Source organism: Diabrotica undecimpunctata, chromosome 4 (assembly GCF_040954645.1).
Source record: "Diabrotica undecimpunctata isolate CICGRU chromosome 4, icDiaUnde3, whole genome shotgun sequence".
NCBI lineage: Eukaryota > Metazoa > Arthropoda > Insecta > Coleoptera > Chrysomelidae > Diabrotica > Diabrotica undecimpunctata.
Window position 1 is genome coordinate 97,095,169 of NC_092806.1, and position 20,956 is coordinate 97,116,124.

A 20,956-nucleotide genomic window follows, 5' to 3' on the forward strand; every position below is an offset into this window, starting at 1 on the left:
AAAATGCAATTCTCATTACAATCAATTGTGGTTTAATCCCCCTAGATAATAATATTTAATCAGTATTTTTTATCTAAAAAATAAAGAAACTTATTCAGTATATTATTTTTTCAGCCCTCTGGCATATTTAGATCCATTAAATTGTAATTTAACCCATATGTTGGTACAACTTTTCAAAGATGCCTTAAACGAGTATGCGTATGCAGCTGAGCTTGCAGGTTTGAAATGGGAGTTAATTAATACAAAATATGGTTTGATTGTAAGTATATTTAACCAGTTTGAATACTGTTTTATATCTATCCATTTTTTAGCTTGGTATTGGCGGATACAATAATAAACAACATATATTATTGAAAAAAATCATGGAGAAATTAACCAATTTCAAGATTGATCCTAAGAGGTTTAATATACTCAAAGAAACTGTAAGTTAAATATCTTTCACTAATTTTTTAGTTTCATTTAAAGTTGATGATGGGTTGTATATTTGTAAATTTTTATTTTGTCATTTTATATTCTTGTTTCTAGGCATATAGCCTGTTTTTCAATATACTTGCAGTATATTATCGCTACAGCGTTTTCGTCATGGTCCTACTGATGGCATTCCCACTAATAATGATCTTCTGCTAAATATTTTTACTACTCTGACCTCAGTCATTCTGTATACCTATACAGGGTGTCTACAAACGCTCTTCACAAAAGAAAATGACTAATTGTAGAACTCATTTTATGTCGATTTGACGTAAATCAGCTTATCTAAATAAGTTTTATATTTTTTTTAAATTTAAATATTTCCAAAATAGTTGTCTTTAAGGAAACAGCATTGTGTTTATTTATTTAGTGTGATTTATTTATATTTATTTATTTAAACTTCATATTTTGATGTGAATGCATTTTTTAAAATGCATTCATAAATGGTACCTACGTTTAGAAGGAGTATTAGACATTTTTATTCATAACTTTGTGGTCTTTCAAAATTTCATCATTTTGACATACTATTTAATAAATTTCAATTTTTTTATAAAAAAAGGTGCTCATAGCTAAAGTCCCCATGACGTATTATTTTCCATTGACCAACAAGTTGATTTCTAATTGTGAGAGATGGCTAGTAAGTAAGCATATGTTTAGATCATGAAGAATACTTTGGATGTGAAAGATACATCCTACATAAATCTGAGTCCAAAAATAATGAAGGGTGTTTAGAGTTAAAGTCTAATGCAGATAATCTAAGTCGCCCTTCTATTCGTAATACATAGTTTCCATCTAAAAGTAGGGTTAGAATTGAAAGTTTATGTTTGGGTGGTAATGGTTTATTGGAATTTAAAATAGATATTTCCTCCGCAAATGAATCCAATTATGCAAGTTTAATTAGTCGCAATGATGCTTGCTCTACTTCTAAAAAAGTTAAAGGACCTATCGTTCTTTATGACCTTTTTTTACAGACGTTGTTACGAAATTGAAGACATTAACTAACGACATGCTTTAAAGTTGAAATATTACAAAATCGATAAAACAGAAAGAGTGGTACAGAGTAAGTAATAACATCGAACTTTCAACATTTTTTTAAGGAAGTTCGATTTCAAGCATGGTGTTGGCGTAGGTTAGACCATTCTTGTTCTCTTGAATGATTCTTTTCGCCCTTGTAACTGGTGCGCTGGTTTAACTTCGCTAGTGGACTGTATCTCTAGTAAAAATTAAAGGATATGTGCACAGATACCAAATTTATTATCCAAACTCTTATAACAAAATAATATCGACTATATCGACATGCCATCTGTTAACCTATTTTTTCGACCGACTGTCACTCTCGGCTGGAGGGTGGCGACTCTTCTCTTTTTCGGCAAGACATGAAGTGTCAACCGCCAATACAGCTAAGGCCCCGTCTACAAATGCGCGGCAAATTTAAATAATTCTCATTATTTTACATTTCTGAACACATGGCAAGAGGTGCGGATATGTGTTATAGGACCATGCAGAAAAATTGGCCCCTTTCTCCATAATTCAAAGTTAACTACATCTTCCTATTAAACTCTGAAAGCCAGGTCTGAAGGATTTTCTTTAGTATTGCCTAGTTGGATGTCAATCGTGCTAGTTGGTTAACTGTTGAATTTTGGCGACACTGTTGGCTACGAATTGTTGGAACTGATTAGGATCCTTTTTTTCCAACATACTACTATCTGAGAGTCTGACCAATAGTATATCGTACTGACGGTGAATTGGCATTGATAACTTGGTCTGTTAATTGTGCTCCCAGTACGGTAGCACAACTCTAATCTGGGAATTGTGAGTCGCTTTAATGGTGCAACTTTACTTTTGGAGCCAATTAAATGACTTTGATAATTACCACTTGCATCAATGTTCAGAAATATTTATGCAGCTTGCATAAGTATCTTGGGATGCATCGCAGAAACAATGAATGTCTAGTATGGAATGATTGGATCCAAGGACATGTCTAGATTGAATTGAGACAGTTGATTGTAAATTTGTGTCATCATCATATTGAATATTAATGTGATGATGAACCTTTTCGTCCCAATTTAATTTGATGGTCCATCATTTCCGAATTATGAGTTTAGAAAGTACAATTACTGGAGAGAGAAAACCAAGAGGATCCCAGATCAGTAAAATAATAAATAATATATTTCTCTTAGTAATCGAATTATCGTGTAGAATTGAAGATATTTTAAAATTTATAATGTCTTTGTTGCTGTTAAATTACCTAAGGTTTTACAACTTTCATTTTCACCGAAATTTAAAACTGTATTCCGAATATCTCAACATGGAATGTTCATTAGAACAATCTGATTATTTGTAACCCATTTTCTAAGTATGAATTGTATTTATATTAATATGTCTGAAATATCTTTACATCGGACTTGTAATTCTCAAAGATCATTGGACCCCGTTACTAGGCCATCAACATAGAAATCATGAAGAATTGTCTGTGAAGCTGTCGGTAATGTATTACAATGATCAATTGCTAATTGATTTATGCCTTGTATTGCTAAGTATGATTATTAATTTATCTGCTGGGTTGTTTCTCCACAGGATTGTTGAAGGGGCTTGTGTGCATCATGTATAAGTGTCTGCTTATACATTTTACTAACGTCAGCAGGCATAACATATTTGTATAGTCGGAACCTAATTAGAATGTCAAAGATGTTATTTTGCACCTTTGGTCCAACATATTGTAACTCATTGAGAGACCATCCAGAACTACTTGGACTTGATCCATCGAAGACCACTGTAAGTTGAGTAGTCAGACTACTAGGCTTGTATATGCCATGGTGCTTTCCACTCTGGTCACGTGACCTAAATCGATATATTCATGTATAAAATATTTATATAGTTGATATAATTGAGAATGAATTTTGAATCGGTTTTCTAGTGATATGAAATGTTTTTTTTGCCATTTTTTTTTAATCTCCCAATAAATTGGTAGAATATTTGAAAGACTTCAAACTGATCATTTTCATTTCTTCGAGTGGGTTTGGTAAATAGTTCCTCACACTGGACGTCATCTTTTGATAACGTCATAGATTTATTTATCTCATTCAGTTCCCAGAATTTACGTAACATGTTGTCTTCTAGTATAAAGCATTGTGAAACATTGCATAAGGAAGTTGATGTCGCATTCATTACAGTAGCAGATATTACTCATACAAGTTTGGTCTTTTGAAGCACTGGTGCATGTTTTCCTGATTTAATATTGTCCTCTAATGGCAATTCCCAGAACAAACTGGTACCTATGATCATGTCAAGTTAATCAAAGTTGAATCAGACAATTCGATATTTTGAGGAATGAAAATTGTAGATATCACATTGTTGTAACGAAATAGTTGAAATGAAGGGTGTTACATAACAATATAATGGAAATTGGAAATTATTTGTGTTTGAAAAAAATTGTAACTGAAGTTTTCTTTTTTAAAGTAGAAACCACTTGGTTAATACCGATAATAGCTAATTCAGTATTGGTAAATGGTAACCCTAACCGTTTGACAAACTATTCGGTAATCAAATGGAATTGAGCACCTGAATTGAGCAGAGCTCTCTACATTGATTCAATTGATTGTTTTGGTATTTTACCTTGAAGGTTACTGTCGACAGAATTAGATTAGATTATGTAACTCTGTCTGCAACTAAGCATTGTTAATTTGGGACTAAAATTGCTTGAACATTGTGAGAAATTGCTTGTGTATTGTTTGACAACTAGTCACTATCATTTGGATGGCTGTGCACACCTACTGATTAAATTCTATCTCGTGAATTGTACTGATTGTTGTTGTATACATTTGACTGTGTATGTGAACAAGAATAATCCTGGTGTAATAACGTGTTGTGTTTAAGTGTCCACTTACGATATGATCCGCTACTGCACCTTTCCTTGGAGTGACCAAAATGTAAACAATACGGACAAAGTTTTAAAGATTTAATCTTTTCCCATCTGCCATTAATTGTTAATCTTAAAAATTCGGGGCAAGAATATATTAAATGATCACTCTTGCAACAATTGCACTGAACTTGATTTAATGATAAATGAAATTGTGATCGAGATGGTATAGGTTTCTGAAACCCAGAGTGACTTTTGACGGTTATCATTGAGGAGGAATGAGGCTCTTCTTATGATTGTCTTTGTTTCTTGTCTCTGTTTAAAAAATTTAAGAAATTCGTTCAACTGAGGCAATTCTACTGAAGTGTGATATTCTTTCCATTTATTTTGATATATTGTGTGTAATTTATTGTAAACAAGATGAATAATTTTCATATCCCATAGAGACTCTTTAGTGAGATTCATTCCTTCTAAGCATGACAAATGCTTTGAAACTTACCCCTCTGAATTATGCATCCAATTTTAAATTGAATATATATTTTAAGTGGGTGTCTACTAGAAACTTTTTTCGATCGAATTTGTCACAAAGTATATTCCACGCAGCATCGTAGTCTTGTGAATCAGTAAAACCTTCTATTGTTCGTTTGGCATAACTCTCCAACGCAGCTTTTAAAAAATGAAACTTTTGACCTGCATTTGATGATGAATTTGAATCATCGCAAAGACTTGCATATACGCTATGATCAGCGTATTTTATCTAAAAAATAAATGAACAAAGTAAAATTTTTGTCAAAAATTTACCTATTACTATTAATTCAATTAAAAATATTTGCGGCCACTTTTTGACTGGCAACCTATAATCAATGTGCCAACCTCCTAATTTTAAATGTATGTAAAAATGTGAGTTGGATTAACTACGTTTTGAACGTAGTGATCCTGCAGTGGGATCTTAGGCTAATAGTATCGTACCGTTTATAAATTATAAATATTGGTTTTTTCAAATATCTTGTATTGTTAGTTCTAATACTTGTACTTTGTAGGGCAGCTTTGGCCTAGGATGTTGCCGAATTTATACTTGTGTGGATCTTTGGACTAGATTTATTCTGAATTTTTACTGGTTTAAAAGTTTATCAACAACTCTCCGTTTTCATTTCAACATTTTGCGATGTTTGTATTTAATACCCACTGCTCTTATTTCTATTTTTTATAGATTAATTTAATTTTATTTATTACTTTATGAAGTTACTTAATAATTATTTTTGTAGTACATACGAAATTTGAAAAACTTTGCTGCCGAGCAACCCTATCAACATGCCGTATATTATTTAACTGTTCTGTTGACGGAACATTCATGGACAAAACAAGAACTTCTAGCAGCAACTGATCGTAAGTTTTTTGATTTCTTGTAGTTTACTGTACATTATATATTACGTAACTGGTGAACTGTAGACTTATTCTTTTCTTATATTTTATATTTATCAAGAGTTTAATTTGATTTGAATTTGTTTATTGTGTTCCCAAATAGTTAAAATAAAAAATTCGGATTATACGAAGTATAAATTTTATCGAGATAAATCGAGCTATCAAGCTAAAAGAAAAAATTCAGATCATTAAAGTAAAAAGATGGTAATCTAAGAAGTGATTTAAATACTGGAACATCTAGAAGTTATAACAAATGGAATGGAATATTAATATATATATATATATATATATATATATATATATATATACATATACATATATATATATATATATTTATTTATATATATATATATATATATATATATATATATATATATATTATATATATATATATATATATATATATATATTATATATATATATAGGGGTCTGCGTAGCGCAAGCGGTAGGATGCTTGCCTCGCAAGCCGGTGGTCCGGAGTTCGAATCCTACCGCCGGCAAGAACATCTAGACATTTTAAAAATGTCTATAGGCCCCGGGTCGACTCAGCCTGAATAAAAATGAGTACCTTGGGTAAAACCAGGGGTAATAATAGACGGTTGAAGCGTAGCACTGGCCATGTTACCTTCCTTGTATACCGTAGGCCCTAGATATAGCAGACTACCCTGCTATACTCCCAAAGCCGCGACAGCGGTATAAAACGGGAGACTATTATATATATATATATATATATATATATATATATATATATATATATATATATATATATATATATATATATATATATATATATATATATATATATATATAAATAAATTAAGGTACACTCGAAGAGTGGTGGGTTTTTCGGTCAAAGTGGAGAAATAAAAGACAAAGAAGGTAGCTACTTCATCTATTTATTGAAGACGTTTGGAGACATTTGAATTTTATTTTTTATTTTATTCACATTTATAATTTCAAATAAAAATAAAATAAAATATTTTTTTACTTTATTTAACTTAGATTCATTCAATTTACATTTTATTGTTTCTGATCAAATATTTTAATAAAATTTTATAATTAAAATTGATTCATAGAATCTTTATTAGTCTCAGTTCCAAATGTTATGAACCTTGGACTGTTGGAAGTTGAATCAGTCTTCACCTGTTGACTTTCTATTCAGCCACAACTTAGACTATTTAAATACGCCTTGCTGTTCTCTCATATTTTGACCTCAAGGCCACTCTCTTTTCTGCGTGGTTCCTACCTGTTGTTCTCATTTCACTGACAGCCACTAAGAAGCTAAGAGTGGTAACTTCATTATATATATATATATATATATATATATATATATATATATATATATATATATATATAGAAAAGAAAAGAAATTTAATCTTTGCAGATTAGTTAAATAGTAAACTCTTAAATATTGGGGAAATCTGCAAGAAATACTCTAATGTGTATCAATTGTTTCGCCGAACGTTTTCGCCAAAGAGAATTAATTTGGCTTCTTCAGGGCTGAAAGAGAATAAATTATAATTAGCTACGATATATTATCTATTAAAACATTATTGATCTTACCGTAACTTAGAATTGTAGAGTTAGAATATTAAAAAACTTTGCTAGTAACATAGTGGTGTTTTTTGTTACTATGTGCAAAAAAAGTTTTTTATAAGAATTGAAATGTATGGTAGCTTCGAACTTGACACGCAAAGGCTTACCCAAGGTTAATCGAAAAACCCAATGCAACTACATTTAAAAGGAGGTAATTCTTTGAAATGTCGGCAATAACTAAATTTTTGATTTTTAGATAGTTAAAAGTGAGGTTCTGTTTAAGCCAGAACGCAAGCGCTGACAACTTCATTATAGTTGGTATGAATCTTTATGTCGTTAAGGTTCATTGGTAAAAACGAATGAATTTAAATCCCAGTGAAGGGAAATATTATTTTGATTTTCTTTATTTAATTATATTATATTGTTCATGTATTATTGAATCTTATTGAGACGTATCTAAGAAAAGCAAGGGAATGTTATATATTTTTTGTTAATGAAAATTAATTATAAAGGTATGTTAGTTGTTAATGGATATATCAGTCAAGTTAGTAATCTGTGATATAGTATTGTTTTTGGTATCTGATTTAAGTAACAGGTGGTATATATCGCTTAGATTCTTGATGTCACTCTTAACATTAATGGTGAAATCGTTAAGAAAAATATAAGACATTTCAATGAACTCTCTTTTAGATTTATTGTTCTCACGGTGGAGAATTGTGGTGTTGGTATAGTCCATGAGATGACCAGTGGAATGGACATGTTTGGCTAATGCACAACGGTCAGGGTGAAGTCGAGAATCACTTTTGTGTAGTGTAATACGTGATTTCAATAATTGAGATGTTTGACCGATGTAGGAATTGTTGCAAGAGAGACATGGAATGTTGTAGACAATATTACTAAGCCTATCTATGGGAGTCTTATCTTTTATCTTAGAATAAAGATTATTAATTGTTAGGGCTGATCTTGCCCTAACAATCTTGATTAATGTAGCTTGCTAACATTCCCTTGCTTTTCTTAGATACGTCTCAATAAGATTCAATAATACATGAACAATATAATATAATTAAATAAAGAAAATCAAAATAATATTTCCCTTCACTGGGATTTAAATTCATTCGTTTTTACCAATGAACCTTAACGGCATAAAGATTCATACCAACTATAATGAAGTTGTCAGCGCTTGCGTTCTGGCTTAAACAGAACCTCACTTTTAACTATCTAAAAATCAAAAATTTAGTTATTGCCGACATTTCAAAGAATTACCTCCTTTTAAATGTAGTTGCATTGGGTTTTTCGATTAACCTTGGGTAAGCCTTTGCGTGTCAAGTTCGAAGCTACCATACATTTCAATTCTTATAAAAAACTTTTTTTGCACATAGTAACAAAAAACACCACTATGTTACTAGCAAAGTTTTTTAATATTCTAACTCTACAATTCTAAGTTACGGTAAGATCAATAATGTTTTAATAGATAATATATGGTAGCTAATTATAATTTATTCTCTTTCAGCCCTGAAGAAGCCAAATTAATTCTCTTTGGCGAAAACGTTCGGCGAAACAATTGATACACATTAGAGTATTTCTTGCAGATTTCCCCAATATTTAAGAGTTTACTATATATATATATATATATATATATATATATATATATATATATATATATATATATATATATATATATTAAATGTCACTTAATTCAATCTTAATCAATTTAATAATGTTACCCAAAGTCAAAATCAAATTTAATTAATAATAATACTAATAATAATAAAATACTGTTGGAAGTGTATCTTATGATCTTTTTAGTTCTCTGAAAATTAATGTTTTTTACTTAAGTTTTTTACATATTTTTTATATACATTTACAATTACTACATGTTCTTTTGCTGTGCTAAGTTTGAGTGAATTTGTAAACTGTATTTAGTTTCAATTAATTGTTTATACAACATAATCTTATAATGTCCATTTTCAGAAGCTTCTTTACATATTTAATATCATTGACTGCTACATATCGTTTTAAGGTAACACACTTATAACAACTTTTCTATGGATGTTTGGTTTTTCATATTGTTCTTTTTAGATGAACTGATGATGCTTTCTGAATAGAAAGCGAAACGTCTTCAATAAACAGATGAAATAGCCACCTTTTTTGTCTTTTATTTCTCCACTTTGATCGAAAAACCTACCACTCTTCGAGTGTATCTTAATTTATATTGGATTGACGGTCGTACTCCTTTTCTTGATATATATATATATATATATATATATATATATATATATATATATATATATATATATATATATATATATTGTACATATGGTGCAGACTTTAAATTTTGTTTAATCATATAGGCGGTTTGTCAAAAATATAAAGTTTATGTATATCCACAATTCACAATTTTTGACAAACCACATATGCCTAAAAAAATTTAATGTTTGTATATTAGGTTGTAGAACATGCACAACTTTTTATAAAGAATATCTTTTGTTCATAAAACTAAAAATAAAACAGTTTCCAATTTTCTAATTATAAATTTAGTCGTCCTCCTAAGAAGGGGATATATAGTAATCTTGTTCACAAACAGTTATCAAATTCTAGAACAAATGTATTCATATAACATACGTTGAAGAAAAATATATTGGAATCGTACCGAGCATTGACAAAAAAAGTGAGAAAAAACTGGATCCAATTAGCTCAGAACTGAAAACAATATCTGTGTTCAACAGTGGATGGAACAGGCTGGATGATTAGGATCGATAATGGTGATAATGATGGAATCGTACCGAGAATTGACAAAAAAAGTGAGAAAAAACTGGATCCAATTAGCTCAGAACAGAAGAAAATATCTGTGTTCAACAGTGAATGTAACAGGCTGGATGATTAGGATCTTATGATGATTATCTAAGTAGGAATAAACACTAAATTTTCTGCACTACCAGGGATAGGAAATTCGTTATGTAATTAATCGTATTTTTAATCTAAGATTAATATCAAACAACCCTCGTATTTTACCAATCTTGATTTTGCTTTGTATTACAGTTTAACTTTGTATTAATTTTAATTATTTCGGTGTCTTTGTATAGTTTCGCCTATCCCACTGTAGTCTTTGTGTGTACAAGAAACATGTTGTATATCTAATAATAATCATGTACTTTTTTTTCCAGAATTGACAATCGAAAGATTGGAAGCTTTTATTCCACAAATGTTGTCCAAAATGCACATTGAGTGCCTGATTCACGGTAATGTTAATAAAGAAAAAGCACTTGAACTAGTCCATATAGTGGAAGATAGTCTCACAACGGCGATGAGCATGTCCCCCCTACTTCCTAGACAACTTCTTCTTAACAGAGAATTGAAACTGGAAGATGGATCTAATTATTCTTACGAAGTCAGTAATGACGTTCATAAATCTTCCTGTATAGAACTATATTACCAGTGTGGGCTACAGTCGAAGGAAAACAACGTAAAACTTGAATTGGTTGCCCAAATTGTACAGGAACCTTGTTTCAACATTTTACGTACTAAGGTAAGTTCATAAATGAAGTATATTAAGTTTACGGATTCATTTGTAAAATAATTTCTTGAATATGTATCTAATTTCGAATTTTTTACGTACATCTTACATTTGATTAAGTTTTTGATGAGGCATATGTGCCTCCCTCCACTTATAAGTTATGAATTTTTTTTACGTACGAGGTTTGGCAATTAAGTATATATATATATATATATATATATATATATATATATATATAACCAGAGTGAGGGATATCAGGTTTTCCTGTCAAAAAATTAACCGGCGCTCAGGTGTTTTGAAGGACACAACGGTGAGCTTTGAGACGTAATTATATATAAATCTAGTATGGTGTATATATAAAAATAAATTGATTGAAACATACTAATGGAAGTAGACAGAATTTTGTATAAAAAGAAAGTATATATATATATATATATATATATATATATATATATATATATATATATATATATATATATATATATATATATATATATATATATATATATATATATATATATATATTGTTTTAATTCTACTTATTTTCTTAATGTAATTATGAAAAATTGTAATCGTATTTATTTTTAATTTGCCTAATAGATCAAAACTCTTCTTGGGCTAGCTCAAATTAATAAGTAATCTCAGGGTTTTGCGTCATTCAAACGACAGAAATACAAAACCAATACTCAGAAAGCTTATGGATAAATAAAATTCAAAAATAAATTATAACCGTATAATAAAAAATATTGTGTTTATACCAAAGAAATAAATGCAAATTTTTAATGATAGAATAAATTGTTTAAACAAATACTCTCTGAAACGAGTATTTAATTTAATGTACAATATAAAAAAATATTGTACATTATATTTAAAGATAGCAAATTACCCAGTATAGATACAAAATGAATTATTACTGGTTCTAAGAAATACTTTTAAAACACATTACGAAATTGGAAATATAATTAATTGAGTACTTACAAACTGTTGTCACTGATCACTGAATTTAATCTTTTACTTTTTAAAAACTATTAACTATTATTAAACTAAAAACTAAAAATTTTTACTATCCTGGTACGGCCACGTCAGAAGACCGGACAGAGGACGCTGGATAAACAAAATCACAGAATGGAGCCCGATTGGAAGAAGAAAGAGAGGAAGACCCCGAAGGTCATTCAGAGATGAAATCGACGAGGCTATGGAGAAAAGAACCCTGCGAGATGGAGACTGGAATGACAGGGAAAATTGGAGAAAACGGTTGAGTGAAGGAAGACAGTGAAAACTGTGGAAATCCTTAGTAGTAGTAGTACTTTTTAAAAAAAATTCACTTTCTACTTTTTTACTTTTACGGATGCCAAAAAACTTTTGTTACGTTAAGTAGACCGGCACTTTTTATTTTTTCTAAGTCACCAACTGCTTCCATCTGCTATCTCGAACATACTGCTGCTCCAAAATTTCTCCTCTGATGTAGCCCCCTTCTCTCAATGAACATTCCTTCCTTTTTATTGGTCAACACAAATATCCTTTGAAAGTCTTTGAATTTCCCGTCGTAATCATTTTACCTGTTCCTAGGAAATTCTACCCTCCGATTTCTAATTACTTGTTTTGCCTCGATCTTAATCTCTGCTAATAATTTCCACAAAACCCCCATGCATTGTTTACCTACTTTCACTCACAAATCGTTCTTAGAATAATAGAAATTTAAAGTGTTTATACACGAAAAACTTAATACTGGGCAATTCCAATCTGTACATAATTTAAATTGACAAATTTTATGTACACAAATTATTATACAGTTAAATTTCCACGTTGTTTGGTTCGTCATAAGGACAATGTATTAATTATTTCTCTATACCGATATCATTCTCTCTTTATAATGATGACTTTTCAGCGTCCAATAGTGTTATTGTGTATGTTATAATTGCAAATGTGTTATTGTTTTTAAAGCTCAAACTACCTGAGTCACGAGTGGCAAGGTCATTGTCCAGCGGTTGTTTTGTTTCGCGCTTAAGGAATGCGGCCACCTTTCCTACTCATTGTTATCCAACGGTTAAGTGACACGCTTTTATTGTTCGCGCGGCGTGCCCAACTGTTTTCACACAGATGTTGTCATCTATTGAGGACTTCTCACTTCCAGTTTCAGTTGAGTCTCAGTGTGTGAACATTTTAGATATATAGATAGACATATTTTCGAAAAAGCATAAAGTGCTCTCGATTGAAGAAAAGTTATCGATAACTGGGGCAATAGAGAAAGGTGAAAAGCAAGCTCAGTACAAAGATTTAGATCGTGCTATGCTTCAGTTGTTCCAGCAGTAGCGTATGAACCATATTCCTCTTTGTGGGCCTGTGGTCAGGACAAAACCTGAGTTTCTTTGCAACTGAGCTTGGAATTGACAATTTCAAGGCATCTGAGGGTTCGCTGAGCAAGTGGAAGAGAAGCTGAGAGTTGGCTGAGCAAATCAGCGGAGAGGCTCGCGATATTAAGAAAAACGTAACGGTCGATTGGCTAGAAAATGTGTGGCCTGGACTGAAGGAACGATATGTGTCAGAGGATATTTTCAATGCTGATGAGACTGGATTGTATTTTAAAATGACACCAAACAGAACTTTAAAATATAAATCGGAAAAGTGCGTTGGTGGAAAGCTCTCTAAGGAACGCATTACGGTTTTAGTGGCTGCTAACATGACAGGTTCAGTAAAGAGAAAATTGTTAGGAATAGGGAAGTTTAAAAACCCACGTTGCTTTAAAAACATCATAAATATACCCGCGACCTACAAAGCAAACAAGAAAATAAGAAAATGGGATGTCGAGCTTAACGGGAAAAAAACTCTTCTGCATGTAGACAATTGTCCTGCTCATCCTGTACTGTGCGACCTTCAAAACATTGAACTTTTTTCCTGCCAGCCAACACGAGTGTCCTTCAGGCCATGGACCAAAGTGTCAACTCAAAGAATTTGAAAAGCCATTACAGGAGAAGACTTTTGATGGAATTGGTTGAGAACAATGGCTTTCTCAAACTAAACGTTCTTGACGCCGTCCTAATGATTAGTAAATCCTGGGACGAGTTGACGATCGAGAGACGATCAAACATTTCTTCAAATACACAGGATGGCTGGAAGATCAAGCATTGAGTGAGGATGAAGATGATCTGCCGTTGGCTGTTTGGGCCAGACAGTTTGAACTTCCCATCACCTACGGAACGGAAGAGCTTGCAGATTTCGAAGAAGTTGATGAAAATGTAGCTTCAACATCCTACAAGCAGTTCGTGTGGAAACAAACTAAGGTGACAGACTTTTTCGTTAATGTAGGCTAAATATACACTCTAGGCCAAAATTAACCGGCCATCTTAAAAATGGGTAATTTTTGATATCTTATATCTCCTAAGCTTGTTGTCCGATTTAAGTGATTTTTTAATATGTTATAGCCTTTTTCCTTGACAATATCTTTATAATAATATTGTTGCTAAACAGGTAAATTTTCATTGTATACCGGGTGTATTAATCAAACTGTGTTTTTTTCTTAAAATTTGCATCACCCTGTGGAATATTTTAGCATTTGTAGAATACTGAAATTAAATCGTAACTATAGCCTCATGCTTTCTCAATATTCTGTTTTTTGATTGATTTGCTTATGTTGGATAATACAAAAGTTAGGTGCTTTAACAACTAGACATGTTTTTCATCAATACAGACGATTTAACCCACCAGCAAAATTAACCCCACCACCTTTATTATTGTTTTGTTTACATTACCTGTGACAGTTTCCTAAATTTGTGTCATCGAAGGATTTTTGACATATAGTCGTTGTACGACATTGGTGCAAATCTATTTCCGTGTTAATAACAATTCTTGAACAATTTGTAATTAAAATTAAATTTGTAGACCAAATAATAATAAAAAATAATTCCAGGCCACGTCTGGATACATGTATTGATACATAATTAAATGATCAGACCACTACAAACCACATTCGGGGCGAACATTAAAGTACATTTTTAGCATAAAAAAACAGACTGATAATATAAAATGGAAGCTATATTTATTTGAACAAATAGATTTGTGGCTTAAGTGAAACACAGTTTCTTAAATCCAGTAACCTTTATTTCTACATTTTTAAATTTATTGGCTTTTTAAATTCCTACATATCTTTAATTTCCAGGAGCAATTAGGATATATAGTATTTAGCGGCGTTAGGAGATCGAACGGAGTGCAAGGACTAAGAATAATTGTGCAATCTGACAGGCATCCAAACTATCTGGACTCAAGAGTGGAAAAATTTTTGGAGAGTATGCTGGTAAGTTATTTTTTGATAATAAAAAATAAAAATGTTTGCTTAAATGAAGGGTCTCGGGAGAAACCATGAATATCACAAAATATTTTATTGAAAAAAAATGAATTTTACAGTTAAATACAGTGTAAAAACCAAAATATGTGCCGGATATATTATATTCCAAAACATTTATCATTAACATTTACTACTAAAAACTAGTACTTAAAACTAAACCACTGAAACAAACAGTTTTTGTTATAAATAGGAAAATATCAGTCAGTGTCAATCTTTTATGGAAGAAAATCACGAAAGTCCATGTGCGTTTCTTTTCTGATCCAAACATCTCTTCTTTACAACAGGCTGCAATTCCTCAAGATTTAAATTATTGACAGTTCCTTTCTTGTTTTTTTTTATCTTGATTTCATGAGGTATACTCATATACATTTCTTTTGCTTGTTCGGATTCGCAAAACTTTGACAAAAACATTATGTCTTTGAACTTGTCTTCGTTAATAGCAATAAAGTTGAAATGTGATTGCATGGGTAGTTCAAATTCCGAAGGTGACAATTTATGCGACTTTTTAGCTTGAACGGAAGAACGGATGGGGTCCTCAAGTTTGCTACCATTATATGAATCTCGGTGAAATACAGTGCGAACATATGAGTATTTACACACATCACCTCTTTAATTTTTTGCATAGCAAAAGGAGTTTTTTGACATATCTATCGTTAAAAAATTCAGTCCATCCCTTGGTGAAACACTGAGATACTGAAATTACATTAAATGCGGCAGGCTTTGTGCGAGAAGCTATAATATTTTCCTCTCAATCCGCAGGCGTTTCCATTCTTTTTTTAAGGTTAATAAGGCTCATATTTTTATCGCACTCAAGGTACGAATGGCCGCTAACGGGATATGTTATTGTAATGGATTGAAGACGTTTTACTACTGATACCATGTAATGAATAAACCTTACCACTGTATAGTTTTTGTTTCGTCCACCTGCTCCGTCACAGAAAATGTGTAGATGATAAAAAATTGGAGACAAATGATGCATAATAAAATCGAAAAGAAACGAACACACTTCATCTGCCCTTTTTAGCAATAAACTCTGGATATGTATAAAAATAAGAATCAGCATTTGATAACACATGGATGTTAAAAGAGTAAATCGAGAGCTGTCGGCGGTAATATACATTATTGATGGAGATATTCGGCAAAGAAACATTTTTTGGGAAGTCCATAGCTATAGCTTCATAATTCTTTTCTATTCGTGCCCTTCTTTTGCTTTTCTTTTTCTTGTCATAAAACGCTTGAACCCTACGAAGATGGAGCTCTAAGTGCTTTTAATTTGGTTATTTCAGTACGTACACTTTTCTGGTCTGTTTCAGCTGCTTTCATTTTTACAATAATTTCGTCACATTGACTGCAGGTATCCGATCGCGGATAACCGAAACTAATTTCTCTGTAACTTTGATAAGAAATTTTAACTTCCGGATATTTTTCTTTAAACAAAGAAAATATTTTCATTATATTTAAAGTTTCAGGCCAGTAGGTTTTACCTTTATTATCACGTAAGCTATAGTGACTACTTCTTGATTTAAATGACTGGATATGCTCGTGAACACTATTAACACTACTCGGCTTCAGTTTGTTATAATTTATTCCGCCCCTTTTATCTTTAGGAGCCGTGTCAGACTGCTTTAACTCTGTCTGTAGATGTTGAAGTTTTGCCCCTGTAATACCATGAAGTGCACGAAAAAACTTGGCACAAACTTGTACTTCTTTGTAATGTTTTTTCTCATCCTCGGCATTAGCAGTTGTCCTTGGCTGAACTCTGACCCTGTACATATAGGCTGCATCATGATATATTACATCATGTACATTTTTGGCCCTAGATCGCCGCCTCTGTACGTTTACTAATGATATAAGAGAACACAAATACGCATTTTGTTCATTATGAGATATCAATGAATTAAGATGATTTAAAATTCTTTGTCTATTCATTTCATTTACTGTGTGACAACACTTCAAGCGTTTGCATTTGCAGAATTCACCAAACTCATGTAACTGAAGCTTCATTTTTTTCATGACTTCGTATAACCTACACATTTTCACTCTCTTTTTAGTGGATATGTTTCCACTATCTGCAACAATTGTTTTAAATAAATTAACTAACCAAATAGAACTGCACAAGCACGTGGTTATAACGATGTATTTACTACACTGACACGACCGTTTGCAAGACAAGGATGCCAATTACATGTTCTGGCCCTGCTGAGTAGACATTCAGTGTTTCAGCCGTTTACGCGCGGACATGCACGGTTTTCTACCGATATAGAGTATTTAAAAACTGTAATAACTCGTGACACGCACTGTTTTCTTCCTTATTTGAAATGTCCAAACATAGATATTAACAAAACTTACTAGATGGCGTACTTAACTCAATTTTAGTTAATTTGTGACATTCATGGTTTTCTCCCGAGACCCTTCAAATGCTTTTTATACCACATACGTATGTTTCATTTAAACTGTTATTTATAGGAACACATCACCGAAATGAGTGAAGAAGACTTTTTAAAACATCGCGAAGCTTTAGCAGCTCAAAGGTTGGAAAAACCGAAACAGCTTAATGCTTTAACCAACAAGTTTTGGCAGGAAATTACTTCACAACAATATCACTATGATAGAGCGAACGTAGAGGTAGCCTATTTAAGGACTCTTACGAAAGAGGATATTATCGATTTCTATAAAGTGAGTACATGTTTAACTTTACTACAACAATTTATACCAGGAATATAATGATTTTTATCTATATTATTGGTTTGTTAGATTATAAGAAGGTATTCAATATCGTGAAGCACGAAAAACTTTTACTCAGCACACAGGTGACAGTTCTTCAATTAAAATTTAACGATTTCCGAAGTGGAAATCAAAACCGTCAAAATAAATGTATATATTAAACTAAAATGGTGGTTTATTCCCATTAAAAATATTAAATGGCTTTCAGATCAGTTCTTCTTGTGTTAAATCAAACGAGTAATCACACTACGTTTTGTTGTTCTAGCGTACACGTAACCACCATTGCAGGAAATGCGGTAAATTCATCGAATGAACAACGGTTCTCTTGGATCTTAAACCGATCTTAGACTTTGTTTTATCGTGTTTGTTACTTTGAATATTTTCTTGACTTCATTTTTGATTAATAATTGAACATTAATTTTCAGGAGGTGCTGAGTAGAAACGCAGAAAAACGCAAGAAACTGTCAGTCCAAGTACTTTCAATGGCAGAAGGTGGAGCCGGAAGATATGCCGCCAAGGAAACCAATGAGGTCGGTGATGGTGATGAAACTTGTAGCGCTTCCGTTATTAACGACGTTACTGTATTTAAGAGCAGTCACGAGATGTATCCACTAGTACAACCCTACATTAACATTACACGAAAGGGCAACAAATGCAAACTGTGATGCCTTGAATAGATTTAAGGACTAATATTTTTTTTAACTTTCCTGAATGTGGCAGTTTTACTGTTAATAAAACAATTAACTTTATTTCGTTTGTGATTTATTTGTTAGGTGATATTTCCAATATTGCAATCAGAAAAAACTAGCTTGTTAATATCAGATGACGAACACAAATTTACTCGTCTATATATATATATAAAGGAAAATCCTAAGCACAAAATAATCTGATAGGGAGCAAACACTTTAATGGAAAATAGAAGCACTATAAAAAGCAAAGGAACTACAGCAATAAGACGACTTAATAAATAAGAAAGTGACTTTTTCGGAAGCCGTCTGTTGTAAACCAGTCGTACTTCAGCCAATTGGTGCCTTGTATACCTTCCATCTATTCATAATTCCTCTGAAACCCTGTATCAGCTAGTAAAAGTCTAGTGCTAGTCGATGGGTAACATATGTTTTTGGAGTCACAGTTGTGTAGGAAATGGCTGACTTCAGGTTCCACGCTACAGTTAACAAGTCTCTATGAAACAGTCCATTATATGCAAGTGACCCTTGACTGGCGCATGTCCAGTTATAATTCTGAGCTGATTCCTGCTTGTTTTATTGCTTGATTGGCGCATGTCTGTCCAATATACATTTTGAAATGTGCCTGACAAGGTATACCTAACTTCCCAGTTAAAACGTGACATTTGAAAATATAAATATGAGAATTACCAAACTGTAAAAGAAAAAAGTATGAACGTAGCAAGAGGCATACTCAGAAACAGGAAAATAGAATTGATAAAACTTGAATTAAAAACGGAGGTATAAGATCTAATTTCGCAGACAGCTCCAAATACGTCGGCCTAAAAACGAATATGAGAGCAAGACTGACATTGGCAGGATTTGGAAAACTCAGTTGGATACTTAAGAACCGCAAAATACCTCAATATTTAAGGAGCAAAGTGTTTAACCAATTCATCCTTCCTATATCATTACATATGGATGTCAAACCTGGACCCTAACCAAGGGCAATGGAAAGAGCAATAGTTATATAACTGTCAGATAAAAAGAGGAACGACTGGGTAAGATCAAAAACAAGGATCGAGCATATGAAAAATTGCCAAAGTCAAATGGACCTTCGCAAGGCACCCTGCTAGTCAAAAAGACCAACGTTGGAACGCCACAATACAACATTGGAGACCTTACAAAGGTAGACGACTAAGTGAAAAGCCCACAGGAAGATGGGTAGATGACATAAAAAGATTAGCCAGAACAAATTGGAAGTATGTTGCCCAGGATAGAGATCGACAAAAGGAGTTGGGAGAGGCCTATGTCCAAAAGAAGAAGTATGTTGCCCAAGATAGAGATCGACAAAAGGAGTTGGGAGAGGCCTATGTCCAAAAGAAGAAAAATATTTAATAGAAAAGAATACTACAGATTGTTGAGAAGTCCTACTATGAACTAAATTCGAGAAAACAAGATACTGACTATTGTAAATATTTGTCGAATAAGATCATAAAGCGGGAATCAGAAAACCCACCGAAGATTTCTTTAGAAGGGATCAAATACGGTCAGAGTAAAATAACATAATAGAGTACCAGGAGGGTTATTGTTATCGAAGCCAATTTAATACAGCCATCAATTATTGTTGTTATCAATTTTTATTTTACATCTGGTTGATTCTTTGCTGATTACTATTGATTTTGCTTTTGTTGCAGTTAACCATGAGTCCAAACTTGGCACTTTGTACCTTGAGTTTTTTAATAAGTTTGTAATTTCTTCTGGAGAAGAGGCTGGAGGTGTAGTGTCATCTGCAAAACGAAAGTTTGATATCTTTACACCGCCTAGATTTACTCCTTCCTCCCAATCATCCAAAACCTTACGTATTATGAATTCTGTATAGATGTTAAGTAATAAGGGAGATTAAACGCATCATTGGCATACTCTCTTCTCCTAAGTGGACATCAGGCAGCTATCCGTTCATTCAAATATATGCTAGCTTATCTTGATATAATCGGCTAATGAAGTGAGTCAAGTGTTCAGGTACATCCATTAGCGTCAGTATATTCCAAAGTTAGTCCCATCTTACACTATTAAAAACCTTAGTATAATCGACAAAACATATAAATATCGGGACCTGATATTCTTTGGCTTATTTTATAATATTTATTACATTAAGAATTTGTTCTCCCGTACCTTTATCCTTCACAAATCTAGCCTGCTCAGGTGCTATTTGCCAACTTATGAAGTTTTCTAGATGACGTTGCAGGATATAGAGGAGTACTTTACTTTACTGGCGTGAGATATTAAAGCTTCTTCTTAGAGTGCCATATCCCTATGGAACGTCGGCGACTACCATGCTTATAATATTGTTACACTTATCTCGGTCTTGCGCTACGTGTAGCAATTGGTCCGCTGTCAAACCTGTCCACTGCCGCAAATTCCTC

The 20,956-nt window shown here is 32.3% G+C and overlaps 1 protein-coding gene across 2 annotated transcripts in view; it reads left to right on the forward strand.

Moving 5' to 3' along the window:
• The window catches only part of Ide (Insulin degrading metalloproteinase), a 163,888-nt gene extending 145,274 nt beyond the window's left edge, over positions 1–18,614 (forward strand). For both annotated transcript variants that reach the window (XM_072529962.1, XM_072529963.1), the window contains 7 exons: positions 115–259; positions 312–422; positions 5,593–5,713; positions 10,450–10,811; positions 14,956–15,090; positions 17,608–17,817; positions 18,291–18,614. In XM_072529962.1, coding sequence (XP_072386063.1) covers positions 115–259; positions 312–422; positions 5,593–5,713; positions 10,450–10,811; positions 14,956–15,090; positions 17,608–17,817; positions 18,291–18,530 — 1,324 coding nt within the window. In that variant the 3' untranslated portion in view covers positions 18,531–18,614. The remainder of the gene's footprint in view (positions 1–114; positions 260–311; positions 423–5,592; positions 5,714–10,449; positions 10,812–14,955; positions 15,091–17,607; positions 17,818–18,290) is intronic.
• Positions 18,615–20,956: the final 2,342 nt, after the last annotated feature.